Source organism: Diorhabda sublineata, chromosome 3 (assembly GCF_026230105.1).
Source record: "Diorhabda sublineata isolate icDioSubl1.1 chromosome 3, icDioSubl1.1, whole genome shotgun sequence".
Lineage (NCBI taxonomy): Eukaryota > Metazoa > Arthropoda > Insecta > Coleoptera > Chrysomelidae > Diorhabda > Diorhabda sublineata.
The window spans coordinates 36,400,272-36,421,321 of NC_079476.1; the positions used below are offsets into that span (position 1 = coordinate 36,400,272).

At 33.2% G+C, this 21,050-nt stretch overlaps 1 protein-coding gene across 1 annotated transcript; it reads right to left on the reverse strand.

The window, feature by feature from the left end:
• Positions 1-14,531: 14,531 nt before the first annotated feature.
• On the reverse strand, positions 14,532-21,040 carry LOC130442198 (alpha-1,2-mannosyltransferase ALG9). The gene is made up of 8 exons (XM_056776321.1): positions 20,653-21,040; positions 20,440-20,591; positions 20,083-20,275; positions 19,831-20,030; positions 18,588-18,865; positions 17,300-17,630; positions 17,062-17,245; positions 14,532-14,935 (listed from the first exon to the last, which is right to left on the reverse strand). The coding sequence occupies exons 1-8, from the start codon at positions 20,751-20,753 to the stop codon at positions 14,581-14,583; spliced, it is 1,794 nt and encodes a 597-aa protein (XP_056632299.1). The 5' UTR covers positions 20,754-21,040; the 3' UTR covers positions 14,532-14,580.
• Between the last annotated feature and the right edge of the window lie 10 nt (positions 21,041-21,050).

Consider the following 21,050-nt stretch of genomic DNA (forward strand, 5'->3'; position numbering starts at 1 on the left):
ATAGAATGTACCTAGAGCCGAAAAACCGTATCTAAATGTACTTTTTTACATTTAGCGCTTTTTAGGTATGTTCTATGGCAAAATTGATAGCGCCATCATGTTCCGCGGCAAAAAATACATCGAAATCATGTATCACAAGAATTTTTAAACAAAATTTTGCCTCATAAAATCAAAAAATATAACAACTTTGCAAAGCCAAGTTTGGACAATTGTTACGTAGGATCTAAAAATAAAAAAAAAATTTGAAGTATGGATTTAGAACCGTCATTCCGTCAGCTTTCCAAATATGTAAATAACTTATGGGTTTAGTAACATAATAATGATATTTCAGGGCAAAAACCAAAAATTTTCAAAAAATGTTGAGCTTTGTCAATTTTTTTCAAGGTCAAAACATGACCTCGAAGTAATCGGAGTATTTTTCTCGTATTCCTAATTATATAAGCTATCTGCTGTAAAAATTTCAAATTCCTAAGTCAAGCCGATCCTGAGATTTACGATTTTGGCACAAACGATTTCCATTTTTCCCTATGTGCGACGTCGCGGACGTGTCGCACAATCGCAACGTATTCGTCGCGTGTTTGTAGCGCACAATACACTCATTAACAAAATGGATTCCGAGGAGGAAATACTACTGTTGGCTGTGTAACTTCGAAAACGCCGGAGAGGACCCATTATCAATTAATGGAATTGAAAACAGTGACTACTTTGTGTTGTTTTGTAAACGAATAAAAAATAATCCGAGAAAACTTCGTACTTACCTGAGAATGTCAAAACCGACATTTTATGAGTTGATGCATCTGATACAAACTGACTTAAGACATGAAGACACACATTTAAGATTATCAGTGAAGAAACATTAAATAAATACACAACAGATATTTAAGTAATTATACTTCGTTAATATTATTGGGTTGGCGCTTGTACGCGACCTCACAAAATGGCGTTCATGCTGCTATTCGCAGCGATCTCGTGGCGTGCCAGATCCGCTTTAGAAACGGTCTTAATCCGCTAGTATGATACGACCCTTACTCCCTATAAGAAGTATAAGCACGCATTACACTACAAGGATCAAATGTTGAAATTACAGCCCTGTGCGTCATAATACCCGAGGCGAAAGTAAATATTCAATTTTCGTCCCTGCAAAAAAGTGCGTACATTCAACCGACGTATGAAGAAAAATCGTATATAGTACACGAGCTGAAAGGTGAAAATTCAACTTTCGTATCTTGTGGTGTAATATATAATTTCCGCTTCCCTTATGTAACAAGCTATTTTCTTCTTCTTCTTCTTCTTCTTCGGCCCAATGGGGATTTATCGCGCGTTATCTTGACCAGTCTGTTGTTGTCCATACGATTATACGCTATCTTTCTTGATAGAAGCCATTTTTTTTGTTAAATTGTTTTTTTTATACATTTTCCAAAAAAAATCGCTATTAATTGAAAAAATGTTCAAGTACAATTTTTGGAGACAAATCGGGGAATTTATGGTTTCCAAACTAAACAAAATGAAAAAATATTATTGAAAATGTAAATTTTTTATAGCCAAAAATAGAGTGGACTCCAAACATTTCCCCACTAAGATATTTCTAATAAAAGTCATTAATGTGTTTTATCCAACATCTTTTATATTTTTCCAAATTCTTTTCGATCTTTCCAACCTTTCCAAATATTTCTTTTCCTCAAAAGAAACGTTTGCAACAACATCTTCGTCTGTAGAAAATGTATTTCCTACAAGTGAATCTTTGAGGTTAGGAAAGAGAAAAGCGATTAAGTAATGATGCGTATTACTCTCTTGTTATGTTTTCACCTTTTTGAAGGTGAGCAAAATCGCATAACTTTTCCAACAAACGGGCGCCATCACTTTTCCTGCCAATAAAACCGTTCGCTTTTTTTGGAGCATGCATTCTTTTGATATGTCGATAGCCAATTTTAACTCTCTAACCTCAATCTCCACATTCATTCAGTGAACTTTTCCATTGATATCGCTAGTTATCGCAGTGTTTTGCCGCCTTGAATGCTAATCATCAATTAAGCTGATACGGCAACGTTGGAATTCAGCTGCCCAAAATTTTACGATCGTAAATGATGGTACAGAATCTCGGTACACAGCATCTACCTATCTTCCATTTGCTTAGGCATGGAAGCAAATATTTTAGAACAATGAATTACTGAATGTTTTCCATTTTCAGAAAAGTTTTCACGGTGTTGCGTCTTGCAATACTTGGTGTTAGTCTTGCGAATCGAAAGCAGGTTTTGGTTTTAATTTTTCTGGAAAACTAAAACCAGTTTTCACTACTGATCCTGGTAACAAATCACCTGTAATTTGTTAGATCTATGGTACAATGGTAACATAAACCGCAATAACAAACAAGTTGTTTTCCTGAATGTGTTTCTGGCTGCATAAGCATGAAAAATGCTGAATTAGATGCCCAGTTGAGGTCTCTTTACCGGAAAAAATTCACGTTACAGCGCCAGAAATTGTGGTAAACGTTTAACCGAGTTTTGTAACCGAGAACAACACGGGGATCCACTATTTCATACGCAGGCAGCTGTTGAAGCATTTTCTCGTGGTAGATTGATGCCAAAAAATACGGATGGGAGAGCTCGACAGCCACTACGGCGATTTTTAATAAGAATTTAAAAAGAAACAACCGCTTTTGCCGATGAGGACAACTCTTCTGTATCAATGCAATGGTACGTACATGTGCTGTTTTACAAAAAATTCATTTATAAATCTAAGAATTGCTCTCTCGTACTCCAGATTTATCACGGAATGATCATTTTTTATTTCAAAACTTGAATGAAGAGATTTGACTTTCACAAACAAACACCTACTTTTATCTTCTTCTTATTCATTTTTAAAATCTCATGATCTGTTAGTTTAGCAGGTTCCTCTGTATCAGTTCCCGGGGAGGTGGACTGCCAGCTGTCCATCTATCTCTTTGGGGGTCGTCCGGGTTCTCTTTTCCCTATTGATTTCCTTCAAGTACGATGCGTGGCAGTCTAATTTTTACCATATTCTATTTTGATGACCTCAATTAATCTTGAAATTTACGTAACGTTGAAAAAATCTGATTTATCCAAAAAGCAACGGAGTTTTTAAAAATAAAAAACGAATTTTTACAATTATTTTGTCAATTCATAGGAGTTTTAATAACAAATTAAACAAACAAACAAAGCAATTACTTCAAATTGAGAAGATGTTTTATTCCATTTTTTTCATAAGCTGGTAACTATTCGTAGAAACTTAACTATTGACCCTCGTATGTGTCTAAACTACAATAAACTAATAATATAATAATAACAAATATTTAGAATGTAATACATTTAACTTTTATATTTTCAAACTAAGTATTATGTAATATATTTATGCAATTACTTCATATTATGTAATGGTTAAGACAATAGACATGCATCAATTTAGTGTTGATTTTGTATACCCTGAAACGGTGTTTTTTCGTGTATTTGAATTTGTTTAATTAAATTTGCCTTTTTTCCGTTTAATCTGTTAGCTAACCAAGGATTTGTAGGTAATAGATTTATAGTTGCAAATCTAAAACGGCGAATGGTGTACCTAATACCATAAATCGTGTATATCCTGTTGAATGAAACGTAACAAAGAACTCTAAAGTCTACTCATAAATTTAGTATTCGCAGGGGAAATTTCAACCACAAGGTGTCCAGAAAGGGTATCGGGTATTTGTAAGTTCAAGTAAACAAAAAAATATTTATAAGCAATCAAAATTTTTATTGTTTTTTGATACCATATGAATTTGAAAATTATTTGGAAAAGATGACGTTATCCAAATGATGACCGTTACGTTGCGGGCACTCATCTAAACGGGAACGAAGATTGGCGATAACACGTCGACACAAAGCTCTTGATATTATTTCTAACTTGATGTTTTCCTTCAATTGGGTTCGTTGGATTATTTTGATAAACCTTACTTTTAGGGTATCCCCATACAAAATAGTCAAGCGGGCTAAGATCGGGGCTTCTGGGAGGCCAGTTGATGTTACCCATTAGCGAAATGACTTTATTAGGGAATAATTCATTCACAACTTCCAACGAGTCATTGCTGGAACCACGTTCTTGAGTTGAAACTAACTATTCACATTGATTGCTCGGCCTCGTTGATCTTCATGAAAATAAAAGCCAATAATTCTTTTAGCAGACATAGCGGCCCAAACAACGACCTTTGGGCTGTGCATGGGTCGTCATGCTTTCGTCTCGGATTCTCGACTGCCCACTACCGACAATTCTGCTTATTAACATGACCATTCAGGTGAAAATTTGCTTCGTCGCTGAACAGTATGTTTTCAAAGTTGTTAAATCGCTTCATCATTTCGTTCGTAAAATTCAGTCGATTAGCATAGTCTGTATCCTTCAATTCTTGAACCAATTGAATTTTATAGGCTTTTAAATGCAAATCTAGAAAGCCCAAAAACATTTCGTGATCTTGTTTAGTTTAGTTTAAATGCAAAAGATCTGTAATATACCACCAGAGTATGAAGTCTCATTTTAACAACGCTGCCAAACTCTAAATATTGTATGAAAGATTGTTGGAATGTAAAATAATGAGGTTATGTTGATATTCGATAATTATGTCTATATTGCAGTAAATTGCGAAAAAAGAATTGATTAAAAGTAATGTGTGACTAAAATATTTTGGTAAAACTTATATGGATTTTAAAATCAGGTAATATTAAATTAATAAACTAACAAAACATTGAACTTGACCTTAGTGAATATAAAATAGACAGAGACTGGTTGTACTTACAGTTAGTCACTTTTAATATGAATGTGACCCCTACTGAGTTCTTACTAGGTATCTCTGATCAAGTATCTACAAATTCCATTACACCAAAACCAAATCATAGAAAATATAACAATATAAAACTTGCAAAGCCAAAGATGTTACATTTAAAATTTTGAAAAATCAAAATTTTTGAATTTATTTTTGAAGCTCTATTGTTTCGGCTCTTTTTCAATTATACTATTTTTTTTATTCATTTATTAATGCTTCTTATATCAAACTCAACTCAACTTCATTCAAAATCTTCAATATCTTTTATTTATTTTTTAATTCTTATCGTATGTCTACTCAACCTATTTTTTAAATATTGAGATGTCTGTCCTATATAAATAGGATATTACATGGAATATCATATATAAATAATTTTTAGGCATTTTAGATTTCTTAAATATTATATTCCTCTTATTATATTCTAATTTCATATTTAAAAAATATATTGAGACTAAAGAGAAAATCCTTCTACTATGGTAGGAATAGATATTTTATATTATAATGTTTACGACGAATAATATATTTAATATATCTTAAATTTGCAAATGCTATTTCAATTAATAGCAAGTTGAAATTCTAGCTGAACAATTGTCAATTAGATCGGCTGATTTATTAGAGCAATTTTGTTTGTATGGTACATTTTTCTTTCTCTAGTAATTTGTGCTTAGTCTGTTTAATTATAATCCAATAGACGGAAACAGAAAAGACCCCGAACAAATCTTTAATAGATTCTGGAATTCTCCAACTAATTCAAACACTGTAAGCCAAAAGATGACGCTCTCGTTGGAGTTGGAGATTGATGGAGGTCATGATTTTATTCATCTCACATAGAGATGGCGTAAATTCACTTTCCAAATACTGAAATATTTTTCTTATCGTGATATTTGTGGTTGGTATTTATTTGGAAGTAAGTAGCAGAAGAGGTTTTGTTTTGGTTAATTGCACGAACCGAGGTTTGAAGTACATTGAATCAATCAACATACAAAAAATTCATGCACACAATTTATCTATTTAATTGTAACCTAAAATTTCAATTGAGGACTGCCAGAATTCAATTTCATTAAATTTAAACCATTAGTCACTTATTTTAAAGCGATATAAATATTATATTATTTAGATTTTTCCAAACAATTTAGATGTTTGTATTCATGAATCAAAGCGTAGATAAATAGGAAGTTTTTCTATAAAAAAAAAACCTTAAATAATTGGAGGAAGATTCAATTTTAGCTGTGACAACCTTCAGAGTGAAGATATAAATAATTACCTTGATTAAAAATGAACATGTAATATCCCTGTTGACATTGAAACTTTCATTTGACAAAAATCTATTGTGGTTAAGTACAAAGCAAAATTTGTCGTCATTATACCAAATATACTCAACCTTAAAATTATTCTAATCAGTTTACGATTCCATATTAGATAATAAGTAAAACTGAACAATAACGAGAAACATGTCATAGTTAAAGGTCTGAAGAACTTCACATATGGAAACGAACATTATGATCCATAGAGGCGAGCAAAAATCCAAATAGAAAATTTGCCATGTTCTTCTTCTTATTAAGATTAGAAAGGCCTCAGCTGCCAAGACTATACGCCCGTTTTTTAGTAACGATCCGACTTGCTAATACTGACCAAGTTCTAAGACTATAATTTGTTGTTTGAAGCAAGTATTATGTATTCACTGCTTGGAAATTTAAACACTATATCTTGCACTGAAAATGGATCGTAAACTCTATTTGTAGTCTTGGGGGAGAGTAAATATAAGTGTTATTTAGGGAGCAGTTATTAAAAATGTAGGATAGGTCTTGCTTTTTGGCCGTAGGGACATAAATCCAAGGATACTTTGTTAATTTTATGCAAAAAGGCTAAAGTAGCACACTTTCTGGATAAGTTAAAATGTTGATTACCACTTCTCTATTATATTACTTTTAACCACATCTGAATGAGGTCCGTCTGATGGTTCGTCCTAGAATTGCGAGATCGTCCGCTCTATAATTACCTTTAATATGAGAGTGTCCTGGGATCCAGCCCATTTGTATGTCTTTTCCTTGCTGATACAACTCATAAAGCAGTTCCCTAATTTTAAGAATGAGGGAATGAAGTTTAAAAAACGAGTGTTTAGATATGGAATTAATTGCGCTCTGGGAATCAGAGAGAAATTATAGCAATGGAGATATTAGAATTTAAGATTTTTTGTGAAGCAATCATTATAGCATAAGATTCTGGAAAGCTCATGGAATATATTCCGTATTCTATCTTTCTCTCGGACTTGGAAGCATCAGTAAATAAAATAAGTCCAGGGAAATTGATAGATTCCATCTTGGAATGAAAGAGTTGATTACATTCGATGTCTTTTTTTATTAATTTGGGATTCATATGGGAAAAAATGCCAGAGAAATTTATAGTGAACAAACTTCTCATCAAGATGTTCGATGATAAGTGGGCTGACGAACCATTTACTTATACCCGCCTTAGATGGTACAAGAAGAATCGTGTTTGTTTGGAAGTGGAAAGTCAAGAATATTCAGAGTATCAGCAAGAATCTCGAACTATTCCATCATATGCACGGCTGAAATCCTGGTAGTTACAGTGACTAACAAAAGAAGTATTGACCAGAAAAAAACTTTTTTATTTTTAATTCCAACAGATTCGAGTTGTGCAATGCAAAAAAGAAAAAGATTTGGACTAGAGAGCAATACAGTCACAGTTAGTAGCAAGACAACATCTATAGGAAGCCAAGCAAATGGGAATAGCACGGAAATAAGGAAGCAGATAAAATCGCTAAGCAAAGATAATATTAATTTCAGAGAAACTAACTATAAAGATTCATTTCCTGTCATTAAAAATGATATAAGGGACCTGGGGAACGAGGAATTTAGATAAGTCAGGACTATCATTATGTGCATAATGAGATTTGTTCATTGAGGCACTCAATAGCATCTTTACATAATTGGAGTGGTCGATACGAATCGGTATATATGCGGGAAACTGGGTAATTTGAGACACAAACTATTGCAGGATTGGAAGTGCCATTAGAAATAGATTTTATTTTAGTACGCTTAATTTCTTCTTCAGCGGCAGCTGTGTTTTAAGTTTGGAATGCATGTTTATAATTCAACTGTTAAAATTGCGTCGTTAATACTCGATTTAAAAAAAATAATCAGTGAAATTTGATAATTACAGATAGCTGGAAGGAGTGATGACTATGAGTCAGACGCAACTCTGGACAATGAATTCAAATCACAGGAATTTTAGCTTGGCTGGTTGGATAATCTTTCAATTGAGCCCACACCACCGTGAAGAAGAAGAAAAAGAAGAAGAAGAAGAAGAAGAAGGTGTGATCTATACATTTGAATATTGACAGTTTACATTATCATACATCAACATTAATGAATTTCACTTACAATTACAAGATATTTTTTGCACGTTAATATCCTTATTTTTATATATAAACTTTCATTTTACAGTGCCCTACAGGGATATTTCTTCTGATAACGAAGAGACATAAAATATTGTAGTTTACTGAAATCTAGAACATTAAAAGTAATTTACGATTGTAGATTACGTGTTATTAGGCCGTTAGTTAACGGATCATTAGTAGAACTCGACACAAATTGAACTTAACAAACCTATTTTTATATTTAAACACCTCGGAACGTTGTGTTATAATGTTTTAATTCCCTTATTTTCTCATTGACTTTAATTAAATCAATTTTCTTGTAAAAGTTGAAAAAACATCATTGCTAGAGGTCAGAACATATATTTTGCGAAATTAGTGTTTCAAAACTACGTATTTGTTATAATTCACTTGTCAGCAATAAAAATCTTCACGAATTATTACAATAATCGCTTAGGACTTTGTTACAGCAGTAATAGATAATTATAAATCACTACTAAGGGTTCATATGCTCATTTCAAAGTTAAATCTTTTTTTAATAAATCTTTTCAAAATGAAAATCAACGTATTTTATTATAGAAATCTAGATTTAACTTGGTGGTGTACGCCATCTATCAGCCAAGTTAGAAACTGGTTTTTATGATGTTTACTGCTAAAATCAGTTTTAGATGTTTACTGATGGAAACTCTCAATAATGCTATCTATTTCCATGAATATAAGACAACGCAGTAAATCTGTACCTCTTTCTAGTTATGTAATTATCGAATATTATTATGTAGTAGCATAACTCAACATGGTTTATAGAAAACTATTTTTAATATTTTGGTACTCGCCCTCTATTATTCAAATTTGAAACTTGAAAATTGGTTTAACCGATCTTTGACAAAATCGGTTCATTAAAATTAACTTTTTAGATATTCAATCTTACTTCATACTTCACTGTATATGTCTTAAAATTATGAAAACTCAATTATGTGAAACTTCTTGATATATATATATATATATATATATATATATATATATATATATATATATATATATATATATATTTATATATATATATAATAAGTAGAGCGCCCCCTACTAGTCAAGCGCGAAACTTAAAAATTATTTTGGTAAGAAAAATCGGTGAACAAACATTTAATCATATATTTCGTTTTCCACCTCGTTATTTATCAAATAAAATTTAAAAAAACGTATCTTTATTGGTAGGAAAGTTTTTTGCAATTTATTTGTTTAATATTATGTAGTACGCCCTCTACTAGACAAACTAGAAACTTGAAACCTATTATCTACCATACTCTTGTTAAAATCAATATATTGACATTGAGGTTTCAGAAACTACGCAAATTCCGCCAAATGTCACTTAGGTTTTGACATTTGCGTTCAATGACAGATGTTGCCGTCTGACACCAACACTGCGGCGTTTGACAACTCGCCTTGAACAGGCTGTGAGAACACGAGATCTTCTCAAGACAAGCGCGGCCCCGGAATAGCCGTTCTTCACAGATTATCGCTGTTGTTGTCCAAGATGTCGAAGAAGAGTCAGGAATATCGACCCTACGACGTGCCACGCAATTGGATATTTATCGGCGGTCCCTACGCAGAATTTCGGCGAAAGATTCAGTTGAACTTGAATATTTCATGGGGTTCATTTCAATATTAGCGTTCCTACTGCACCGGTTATCCGTGTATCGCCCACGACGAACCATTTCACCCGTTCAAAGTTAATGCGATTTATAATGTTTACGCCGAAGGAATTATCGCGCCATTTTTGAGACAGTCGATGGCGCGCTACACAGCCACGCTTAACGAATTTACTTTTCCTCGATTAGATCCATTGGGACTGAAGAACATGAGCAGGACGGTACAACGGTGCACAATGCTCGAGCCACAACCGATGATCTGAATAAAACATTTCAGAGTCGTAGTGGGAGAGGCCCCATTCTGAAGAAGGGTTGTACAGCCCACCCGTTTTTTTTTAATTATAAGATAAATATTGAGGTTATGTCGAGTATAAATCAATACTGTCCAGTATAAATTGCAAACGTATTAAGGGATTCTTCACGTCTCCGAAGAAGTTGCAAGCGGTACTCCCTCGGAAAGAACAGCGAGACCCTCCCTCATAAAAGGGGTCTTTCTTGAAATAATTTAAAACTCAGGTTATGTTGGGTGTATATTAGTACTGATTATATAGTAGTTATAGATCGGTAACTTGGATGAGTTTTAAATAAAATATAAAATAATAATCTAACCTAACTCAACTCAACCTAAACTAACCTAGTTCTCTCAACATTAAAGCTAACTAACGATGACTGAAAATGTCAAGCATCGTGTTACCAATTTGTTGTCAAAATTTGGTGCCAGTTAATCAAATTTCCAAAAAAAAAACATGAAAATATCAAACTGAATTGAAGTATCGCAACCGTAATAGAATTCTTGAGAAAATTTCATTAATTAAGATATAATCTAGCCCCTAGATGATAAATGGCAACATTGGATATGCTACGCACGACAATACAAAATGGCGTCTTAAACGAGTTACGTTCCGCTTTACATAGAGCTGGAAAACACACATTTTCAAAAATTAATTTCTCAAAAACTATTTATCTCCGTAATTTCAAATTTCGTATATAAACTCCTCACCCCAAGGGCTATTTGCCATAAAAATATTAACATCCAATTCGACGGTCCATAATCTAAAGTTTAGCCAACATATTTTATAGAAAATAGATTTAATTTTATGTTTTAGTTTTCCCTTATGTTTTAAACGTCTTCGAATCCGCGATATTTTATTGTCGATTCATAAAAAAACAATTAAAATTTTGAATAATTTTTTTATTCTTTTTTTTTAACAAAGTAAGGCAGGACTTTGCGGATTAGAACAAGACTTTTCTTCCACTTTTCCTTCAGGATTTTCAGGTTCAGTTACCATTTCTTTATCGATTTTGTCTTTTTTGAGTTTTTTCATAGATTTCCTACGTTTTTTGAGTTCGAATTTATCCATTTTATAAATGTCACCGTATTTTTTTAAAATACCCAACTCGGTAGCTCTGCTCAAGTAATTCGGAATTGCTGGTATAATGTTCTGAACCGGTTTTCGACTCCTATGCAGAATACACATTTTGATATTTTTCAAATTTGATTTGAAGCCCATTTTGTTTAAAAACGCTACGGAGCTTATTACAGATGTTGCTGCACGTATATCTGGTTTAAACTGATTTCTTTTACGCTGGACATTATCGCCATGGGACAAAGATTTATCACAAATTTTTCTCTTCATAGCTTACGAAAATTTATATATAACGTCGATTTATCAATTTTGACATGCTTTCAAATTTTCATAGATACTTACGATTTTCTTTATAAGGTTATGTAGTCAATATGAAAGACCACAATTAGTTCGCAACGAAAAGATTTAGTCACTAGGAATTTTTTAAATGTTTCCCACAAAAAAAAACACTGGTATGTTGCGTTAATTAATAAAGAATAAATATAGTATAGAGGTCTGGCTATTAAATAACAAAACTGGTTACGAAAAAGGTTTTTATTATAAAGATTATTCTATATTCGAATGCTCCCTTCCAATATACTCCCCTTCCCTAGCAACACACCTTTCCATTCGTTTTTTCCATTGATCGTAGCAGTGCTGGAAGTCTTCTTTGGTGAGTGCCTTTAGGAGTACTGCTGTTTTTTGCTTTACCGCTTCCATCGACTCAAATCGGGTCCCTTTCAAAGCAGATTTTATCTTCGGGAACAAAAAAATCACACGGTGCCAAATCTGGTGGTTACGGCGGGTGTTTGAGCACTAGAGTGCGCTTGCTTAATTCACGAATTGTTCTCCCACAACTCGGGCCGATTTTTACGAGCTCGTTCTCCCAGAATCGCCAAAACTGACAAATAGTGAGTCTGGTTGAAAGTCTGACCCTCTGGAACCCGTGCAATCATCACGATACCGTTAATGTAGAAAAAACTATCAACATTGCCTTGAATTTTGATTTGCTCTCTCCGCCCTCACTAAAGCATTTATACCATTCAAAAACATGTGCACGAGATAGAGAATTGTCCTCATAGGCCACTTGCAACAATTTATAGTCGAAGTTCTTTTCAATTTAACGGGAAATTTGAGACACACAGTTTTCCGCAGGAAAAAAACACGTTCGTTTCAAGCCGCGAATGCACAAATAATATAATAGTGACGGAAATGTGTTTTGGACGTGCGTAGACAAAATATCTAGATACCTAACTCACTATTCGTTTTTTACCCCACCCGTCTAGTTAGGTTAGGTTTGGTTAGGTTAGGTTATGGCCTCTAAGCGCGCAGTCTTTAGTCAGTATTTAATAGCTAGACCTCGTAGCCTTCCTCCAATTGTAATTGTACTCAAGAAAATTTAATAATTCTCAATGGATTGCATTCATTTTCCATTAAGAGGGTTGTTAAATAAATTTTGAGATAGAAAAATAAAAACTAATAGTCACAATCAGATATGATTTGTTATTTTTCAAAAAATTTTTCTCCATTAAGATCAATACACTTTTGCATGCGTTTGAACCAATTGCCGAAACATTTTTTTTCATTCCGATTGTGGTACCTCCAAATCATGTTATTTGAACGCATCAGGTGTTGAAAAACGTTGACCTCGCAATTTATTTTTGTTCTGCGGGAATGAGAAATAATTGGATGCCGGCAGATAACCCATCAATTCGATGTTTTGACGGTTCAAATCGTTTTTATTTAGACTGATGCTTGAGAGCTCGCATTGTCATTGTGGAGAATGATTCGTCGTCTGTGATCGATATCCTTGATTTTTTCGAACACTTCTGGCAGAAAAATGCTGGTTACATGTCCAGTTATTACGAAGAAACGAGCGACCATTTTATCTCACTGCGATATACGAGCTATTTGTGCAATGTCTTTCGAGGAATTGTTGCTTCAATCTCGTGGAAAAGTCTTCTGGTAATAGAGGCACATGTACACGATCATTTATGTACCTTTAAAGATGGAGAGTATACGAGATCAATTCGGGTAATCGTGGAGACATTAAAAAAAACTCCTGTTATCAGCCAGACAATTCGGTTACAATGACGTTTAGTAAGTCGAGTATTTCGTGGTTTGTTCACCATTTAGCTGTCCTCTATTTCATCTTCTTTTAACTTAGAGTTACAGTATCAAGTAACAATTAAAGTTGTTTTACCAAAAAAGACCCAACAACTCTCCTTCAAAATATGTTACAAAGGCATTCGATTTTGGGGATTGTTTTTATACTTTTAGCATCGCGTGAGGATTTTATGTGCCCCAAATCCTCAACTTATGAGTGTTCACATATCTACTGAGGTAAAAGGTCGCTTTAATTAGCTAAGTTCGGTCTACCACAAATCTTCTCTTTTGAACTCATGTGTGAGAGCTCGCATTGTCGTGATGAATAATGATTGATTTCCCTAATTACTTCTGGTAAACAAATGCTGGTGTATCATTCATAATTGACCGTTATACGTTGCTCTAATGGAACGGTGGATACATGTTCAGTTATTTCGAAAAAACAGGTGACGATTTGCTTCGTTCGCGAACGACTTATGTGGATTTAGTTCGTCTTGAAATACCCATACAGTCAATTGTTATTTCAATCGGGGTTCTTATGCATAGATCCACGGTTCATCGCCTGTCGCGATCTTATAGAGTTCTTTTAAATTTAGTTTACGAACACAGCATCGATGTTTTTCACATCACATTCACGAAATTCATCGTGTAGTGAAGTGCGACCAACTTTGGCTCTTACAACACTGGACACTTACAAACTGCGTAATATGTGACCAAAACTAATCTTCAATATCGATTGTACCGAATCAGCTGTAAGAACAAACACAACAGCATTGCCAGTTGACATATAATCACCAATCCAACCTAAAAATAAAAAGATTTAATATTGGTATTATTTATTTTAACAATAATTTATGACAACAATCTCTTTTTAGGTTGAAATACTTATTTTGACATTTTTTGTGAATATCTGATTATTTTGATACACCTGCGCCATAACGCTGTAATTCATGTGAAGGTCAAAATGGAGGCTCCACGGTGTCCATCGAATTTGGATAAGCTTATTGTCCCCTCCATATCTCTGGTCGCTAGTTATATGAATAAAATACTCTATTTTTATACACAATAGAAAAAAAGTTTTACGACGAAATGGCATTAAGATGGGTCTTTAAGTAGTATTAGTCCTGATCTATCGAATTCATGATCCCTCCTGGTATTTATTACCATAGTTTGGTATCTATTCTGAATTGAAAATGCATTTTTATATCAGACTATATATAGGGAGGAAAAAAACAATTATTCTTCAATTTTTTTTATTGATATATATTCAACATGGTATTATTTTATTTTCAGTCTCGTCGACTGTAGAAGATTAAAATTTCCAAATTTGACGTATTTATCAGTCAAAAACGGCACATAAAAAGATCTAAAAAGTCTATGTGATCTCTCCGTATTTAAAAAATTGTAACTCTTAATTATTTTCCATTTATCAGTTTGTTTTGAATAATTTGGTTCTAGTAGGGTTTCTCTATCGAAATCGGAATCTAATAAGAAATTACACTTGTTTATATCAAAATAAAGTTCAGGTGCTTCTCTGTTTTGATCGTTGAAATATTCGTGCATTATACTGGTAGCGTTTTCACCTTCGGAATATGGGGCTGGAAGCATTCCATGGAATTCTGATTTTATGAACCTATTAAATATACATAATTAGTTTTCAAAATATATAAAAATTTCTTTTGAAATATATTTGAGACTAAAATCAACAGTTCCAAAATAGGATCCTGAATAAAACAACACTTAATTGAAACAATAACCTCGACAAGGTAATTCCAAAAGCTACTGCGGTTATATGGACTTGTCACAAGCTTATTGGCAAGACATGGGAACTAAAGCCTAAAATTGTATAAGAAGCAGTTATCAAACTGATGACATATACGGCGCTTGTTTGGTGGTCGAGAAACAAGTTTCAAAGGCTAATCTATCTAACCTGCTCTACTACAGCCTTAGAGGCGCTACTGAACCTGTCTCCTCTTCGGCTCATAATGAAAAAAGAGGCACTTAGCGACGCCTACAGACTAACGCAGGCAATAAAACTAAAGCCAGGAAAGCTGATAGGATTCTAGAGCTAAAAAAGCTAGAAAGCCGAAACAAATCTTAAGATCAAATGCATAGCATGTTGGACAAAGATAACCTATTCGAACCACCACCAATTATGTGTCTACAATCTCGAAAAGTACCTTTCTAGTACATAGACGGTTCGAAGCTAGCGCAAGAAGCTGGACTGGACATTTCTGGACTAAAATACAAGCTCTCCATAACTCTTACTGAACACACTGTTTACACCAGCACGATAACTTGGTTATCGAAACGCGCGTCAGACAATGTAATTGTGAGTATTGGTGTCACCAAGGGTTCCAGAAATTCCAACTTAGTCTCCATACCTCTAGGAACATCACTCAACATTTTTCAGGTATAGTTGGTAGCAATAAACAAATGTGCTCAGGAATATTTTGATTGAAACCTCATTAAAAAGCACTTGTACATTCTCTCACCTAGCCAAGCGGTCTTAAGGTCCTGAAAGCTATTGAGAGTACCTACAAACTAGTGTGGAAGTGTGAACAAACTCTAAAAGTACTAGCGATCAAAAACAAAGTGACCCTAATGTGACCTCCAAACCACCAGGGTATACTAGGAAATGAAGAAGCCGACATCCTTGCAAAAAAGGGAGTAACGACTCTATACCTTGAACCAGAACCCTACTGAGGCTTACTGGAGAAACAATTCAGCCCTAAATCAATCCAAAATATTCAAATCATATCAGCTAAAAATTTTGAAGAACTTCCCATGATGACTGGAAACGACATGAGCGTGCACCTACAAACTAGTGTGGGAGAACAAACTCTTAAAGCATTAGCTATCAAAAACAAAGTGACCCTAATGTGACTTCCAGTCCACCTGGGTATACCAGGAAATTAGGAAGCAGACAGCCTTGCCAAAAAGGGGGTAACGACTCTATACCTTGGACCAGAGCCTCACGAGATGCCACATCAATAACCAACTGAACAAATGGCTATAGAATTAGATGGAGTCTTACTGGAGAAACATTCCATGCTTAAGTCAATCCAAAAGATTTATAAGCATATCAGCTAAAAAGTCTGAAAAACTTCTCGTGATGACCAGAAACGACATGAAACTGGTGGACACTACCCCTTTAAATACCATCTAAGACGATGAGCAATCCACGGAAACAGCAAAGCATCTACTCTGCTATTGTCCTGCCCATTTCGCTAAAAGGTGGTAAAGTACCTTAAAGGAGTAGTACTAACACCTAGGGAAGTGGGATACAAAACCCCCCAAAAAAATAGCTTTCTTTAGGAAGATTCATTCTTCATTTCTCAGCTTCGTCGACATACAAACCTTATTTCAGCAAGACGGAGTCACAAGGCACAAATGAGCATGAGTATTGTTAATGAGTCGTGTGATATCCCGAAACAGAGTGATTCCTTGGACTCCCCGTTCCCCCGATCTAACACCATGTGATTCTTGTGGGGATTAGTGAAACGTAAAGTGTACCAAGAACTACCTCGTACAGTTGAAGAGCTCAAGATTAATTACACTTACGTTTCGTCTAATTGTTTACAGTCACTTCAAAAATGTTTTGGATGTCGCACCCTGTATATTTCATTTCAGATGAATAACCCATATAAAACGGTATATTTGAAATATGTTTTCAAGTTCTCTTAATTTAAAAACAGTTTTTGTGAATAAAATCAACGACGATTTGATATCTATCAATTGATGCAAATAAACATTTACCTAATATTCCAATTTAAATTGGGCAAAAAGAATGAACTAGGATATCTATGCCATTCTTTACCAAAACAAACATTGATTTGAGTTTTTTCAGATATTTTTATTTCCATCGGATACCTATTCAATTCCATCATTGAATCCAAAGGAGCATGATAATTTCGGTAAAGAGAAAATATTCTCGACATGCCTAAAAATACCCAAAACTAAGAAGTCAATATTATAAATAAGAAACGGAACTTACCTAATACCGATGTTAAAATTATACTGGCGAACATAATAAACATAGTTTTATCTAAATAGTGAGTTCCATGAGGCATTTTCTGGAACAAATTCAAAATCCTAAACCATAACTTTTGAATTATGTCCACTGTAATAGCAGCGGCGAGACAAATGAGTGGATAAATCGGGTAAAGGAATCTCTCTTCTTTATGATCTTGAAACATAAATACCGCCAACCATAAATACATTGGACTCAGAGATAACCAGTAGGGAAGATATACTGTACACTTATTTTTTGCCGGTACAAAATAATAATGTAAAATAATTGCTAATGGACTCAGTAAAGATAATATCTAAAAATTAAAATGAATACATTAGGCTCAGAATTGTTATAAGTAATAAGAAAAAGTACTCCCAGTAACCAGTAACCTCATAAATGATTTTTCCTCGAATGATAAGTAACAAATACTTTTTAAAAGTACTAAGTAATCAAGTAATTTTACTTCTAACTAAAAATTCCAGTACCCAATACAAAGTAACTGTTTGTATTTTAGTTACTTAGGATAAATAATTGCCCTCCATGTACTTTTAACACTACCTCCAGTACATACATTACTTAAAGTAAATGAATGGAAGCACACTTGGTATACTACAGAGTTAGGTTAGGACTCCAAACAAAAAATATGATAAATTCTAAATTTTTACAGTAGTTCGATTTACCTAGAGTGAATAAATTAATTATTTACAGTACTTCAAATACTTTTAGTTCAAAGAAGTAGAAGTATCCAGTACATTTTGGGTGTGTAAAATACTAGAAATACAAGTATTCAGTACCTACAATTTGAAAGTACTGGAAGTAAACTATTTAAAGTAAAAAAGTACTTGCAGTACATTTTTAATGCAAGATCAGTCGAGGATCTGCATCACCCGAGTGAGGAATATTTAAGATTTTTTCGCAAATAATGTCTATAAAGTCGGAAATATTAAAATTGTGTTAGAGCTTGAAAAGCATCCGTGTCGTATGGTTACAAAGATAGAGATCATTCTGTACATAGAGTGAAAATATTCATCATCTTTAGATAATTCCTTAGATGTCTCTGCTGAAGGAAGTAGTACTAAATATTTTATTCAAATTCATACAGATATCATAGGGAGCTTTTTTTACACGAAACCCAATCTTCATATTCAGTAAATAGAGCATAACGAAACGATACGGATAGATAAGGTAGTACCTTAGTGCCTAACAGGTAGTTTTATCAAAAACTAATATCAAAAGCTGGAAAAGTATTTAGAAATGTTTATAGGCTTACCCATATAAAGTTGAAATTTACAAATCCATTATACAGATAAAATGAAAATGGTTCGGTTCCATATAGATTAGGCCCAGCTCCACCAAATACATTATATCTAACAATGTTCAAAGGAGCTACGATCCATTTACCAAATAGCATAGAATCACAAATAATCATTGGGATTAAAATGATTGCAGCACATAATCCTGACCAAATTAAAAAGTTTACGTATAATTTCCTTCGTATTAACATATCATATGCTATTGGAACCCCCAATAGACTTGCGAAAGGCCAACCTGCACATATTTAAAATTCATATCAATAAAACGAAAATATATTATTTTATAACATTACTTGTTACAGCTGCATATGCAGATAATTTTAATGATGTGACATTATCTATAAATACCAAGAATGAGAAATTTTATGGTACTTCTATTAGAATTACAACTTAGTTTAATATAAAGTACCAAAGATCAGAATTTTTCTTAGGGTTTGTAGCACACACTGTAAAAATAGTTTACAAAGTTAAATGACACAAATTAGTAAGAAAATGAGGAAAAGAAACTATTTCTAACCCAAACACAGATACAATTTTATTGAAGATTATACACATGAGAAAAGAAAGACCACTAAGACTTATTATATAATAACGTGTGTATATTTAATATTTTAATTTAGTCAATTAGTTTTCATACTAAGTAGGAAGAAGCTGACAGAAACTAAAAGGCCAACAAAACGTGCTGTCTCTAGCAAAATACTTAGAATATACTGTGTGTAGGGAGAGAAGCCGGAATGAATGTCTATTTTGGCACAATATGAATTGCCACACCAGTTGTAAATGTAAGGTTTGGAAGAGTGTTAAATTACAGTTTTCCCCTCTCTCCATGGAGCCTCTCCCAGGAAAGAAAAGAGAGTATTGCACCTCACTATGGTATCAGCAATGGCAATTACCATAGACTAATATAGTACTCTGTAGGTAATTACATTTTGCTTTATTACACATATACTTTTAATCATTATTATTTCTAGTGATTTTATTCTCTGGGGTTGAAGCTTTTGTTTGCAGATATTGGGATTTTTATCATTATTTTTAATACATATATTTTAAAGTTAGAAAATAGTCCTCAATTTGCCTCAAAAATCTGTGGTGAATGTTTCCTTGTGCAACTGTGTAAGTATAAATTGGAAAAATATTCTTCAATAATGCATTGAATTATATATCTTGATTTTATTTAAAATAATTTTAGTTCATTTGTACCTAAAAGTGAGCCAAGTGCAGTAAAAAATATAGCCAGAGCATATTTTTGCTGCCACCATGATGCACAAGCTGCAGCCACTGTGTACATAGCAAAACTTGAAGGTAGAAATGCTGTACTTGATACAAACATTCCAGCTGCAAATAACTGAAAAGCTAAACATATTCTACCAATGTGAACGCCAAACTCTCTGCATACGGATCTATAATTTAAATGATTAGTAAACAATAATATTGCATATAGCAAAAAATTACTTATAAAAATAAACCTCACAAGTAGCACATATCAATCCCAAAATACATCTTACAAAATAAAATATAAGCACGGGATTAGGCTGCAATAAACTTTGGTAGATCCATGCAGGTGCAGCATGTACCATTAAATAAAAATAAGATCGTAACCCATACTTTGGACTGTATTCCCAAGTTTGTAGTCCTTTTCCAAATACTAAAAAGATGATAAAAAATTATTTTCATACATAATTTGTAATTTATTTTAGCATTCAATCACTTAAAACTGAATTAAATATCCCAAATCATTTAGATTTTATATATATATATATATATATATATATATATATATATATATTCATTAATTTAAAAATTTCTTACTTAAATAATGCATAGGTTCCCAATAATTATAAGTTTCATCACAGTCTGATATGTGTGACCATATTGCCGAACAGAAACGTGCCGAAAGCAAGGTCTTAAAAGCTGTATCACCAGCTGGGAATATTAACCCCGCACTAGTATTTTCCACTTTACTGAAAACATATACCTACATGTTTAAATTAAGTTAAACATCTAGAAGAGAAGTTAACTTACTTAACATGTTTTTGGACTCTTTTATTTTTTTCTCGGGATTCCCTTCGTGTTTGTTGGGGTACATTTTGTCTAAGTCTGAAAGACAACTGACTTTTTGGCATTATATACTACTTTAATAACTTTAATATTATGTTACTTCATGATTTGAAAAAGTGTTATCTTGAAACTCATTCAATCCAACTCAAACATTAGCATACATATCACATTATTTTTCTTAATTCTTCAATTCGATTGTAGTCATAGATAAATTTTAATTAAATAAACCGTGCCACAATCTTCTTCTTTCTAGTTTATTTTCTTGGCTCCATGAACTAAGATTTTTTGAAGCATTCGCTAGTCGTTTTATGGAAACATTGTTTTAACGAATGGTTGACTACTCTTTGGATAATGTTAAAATA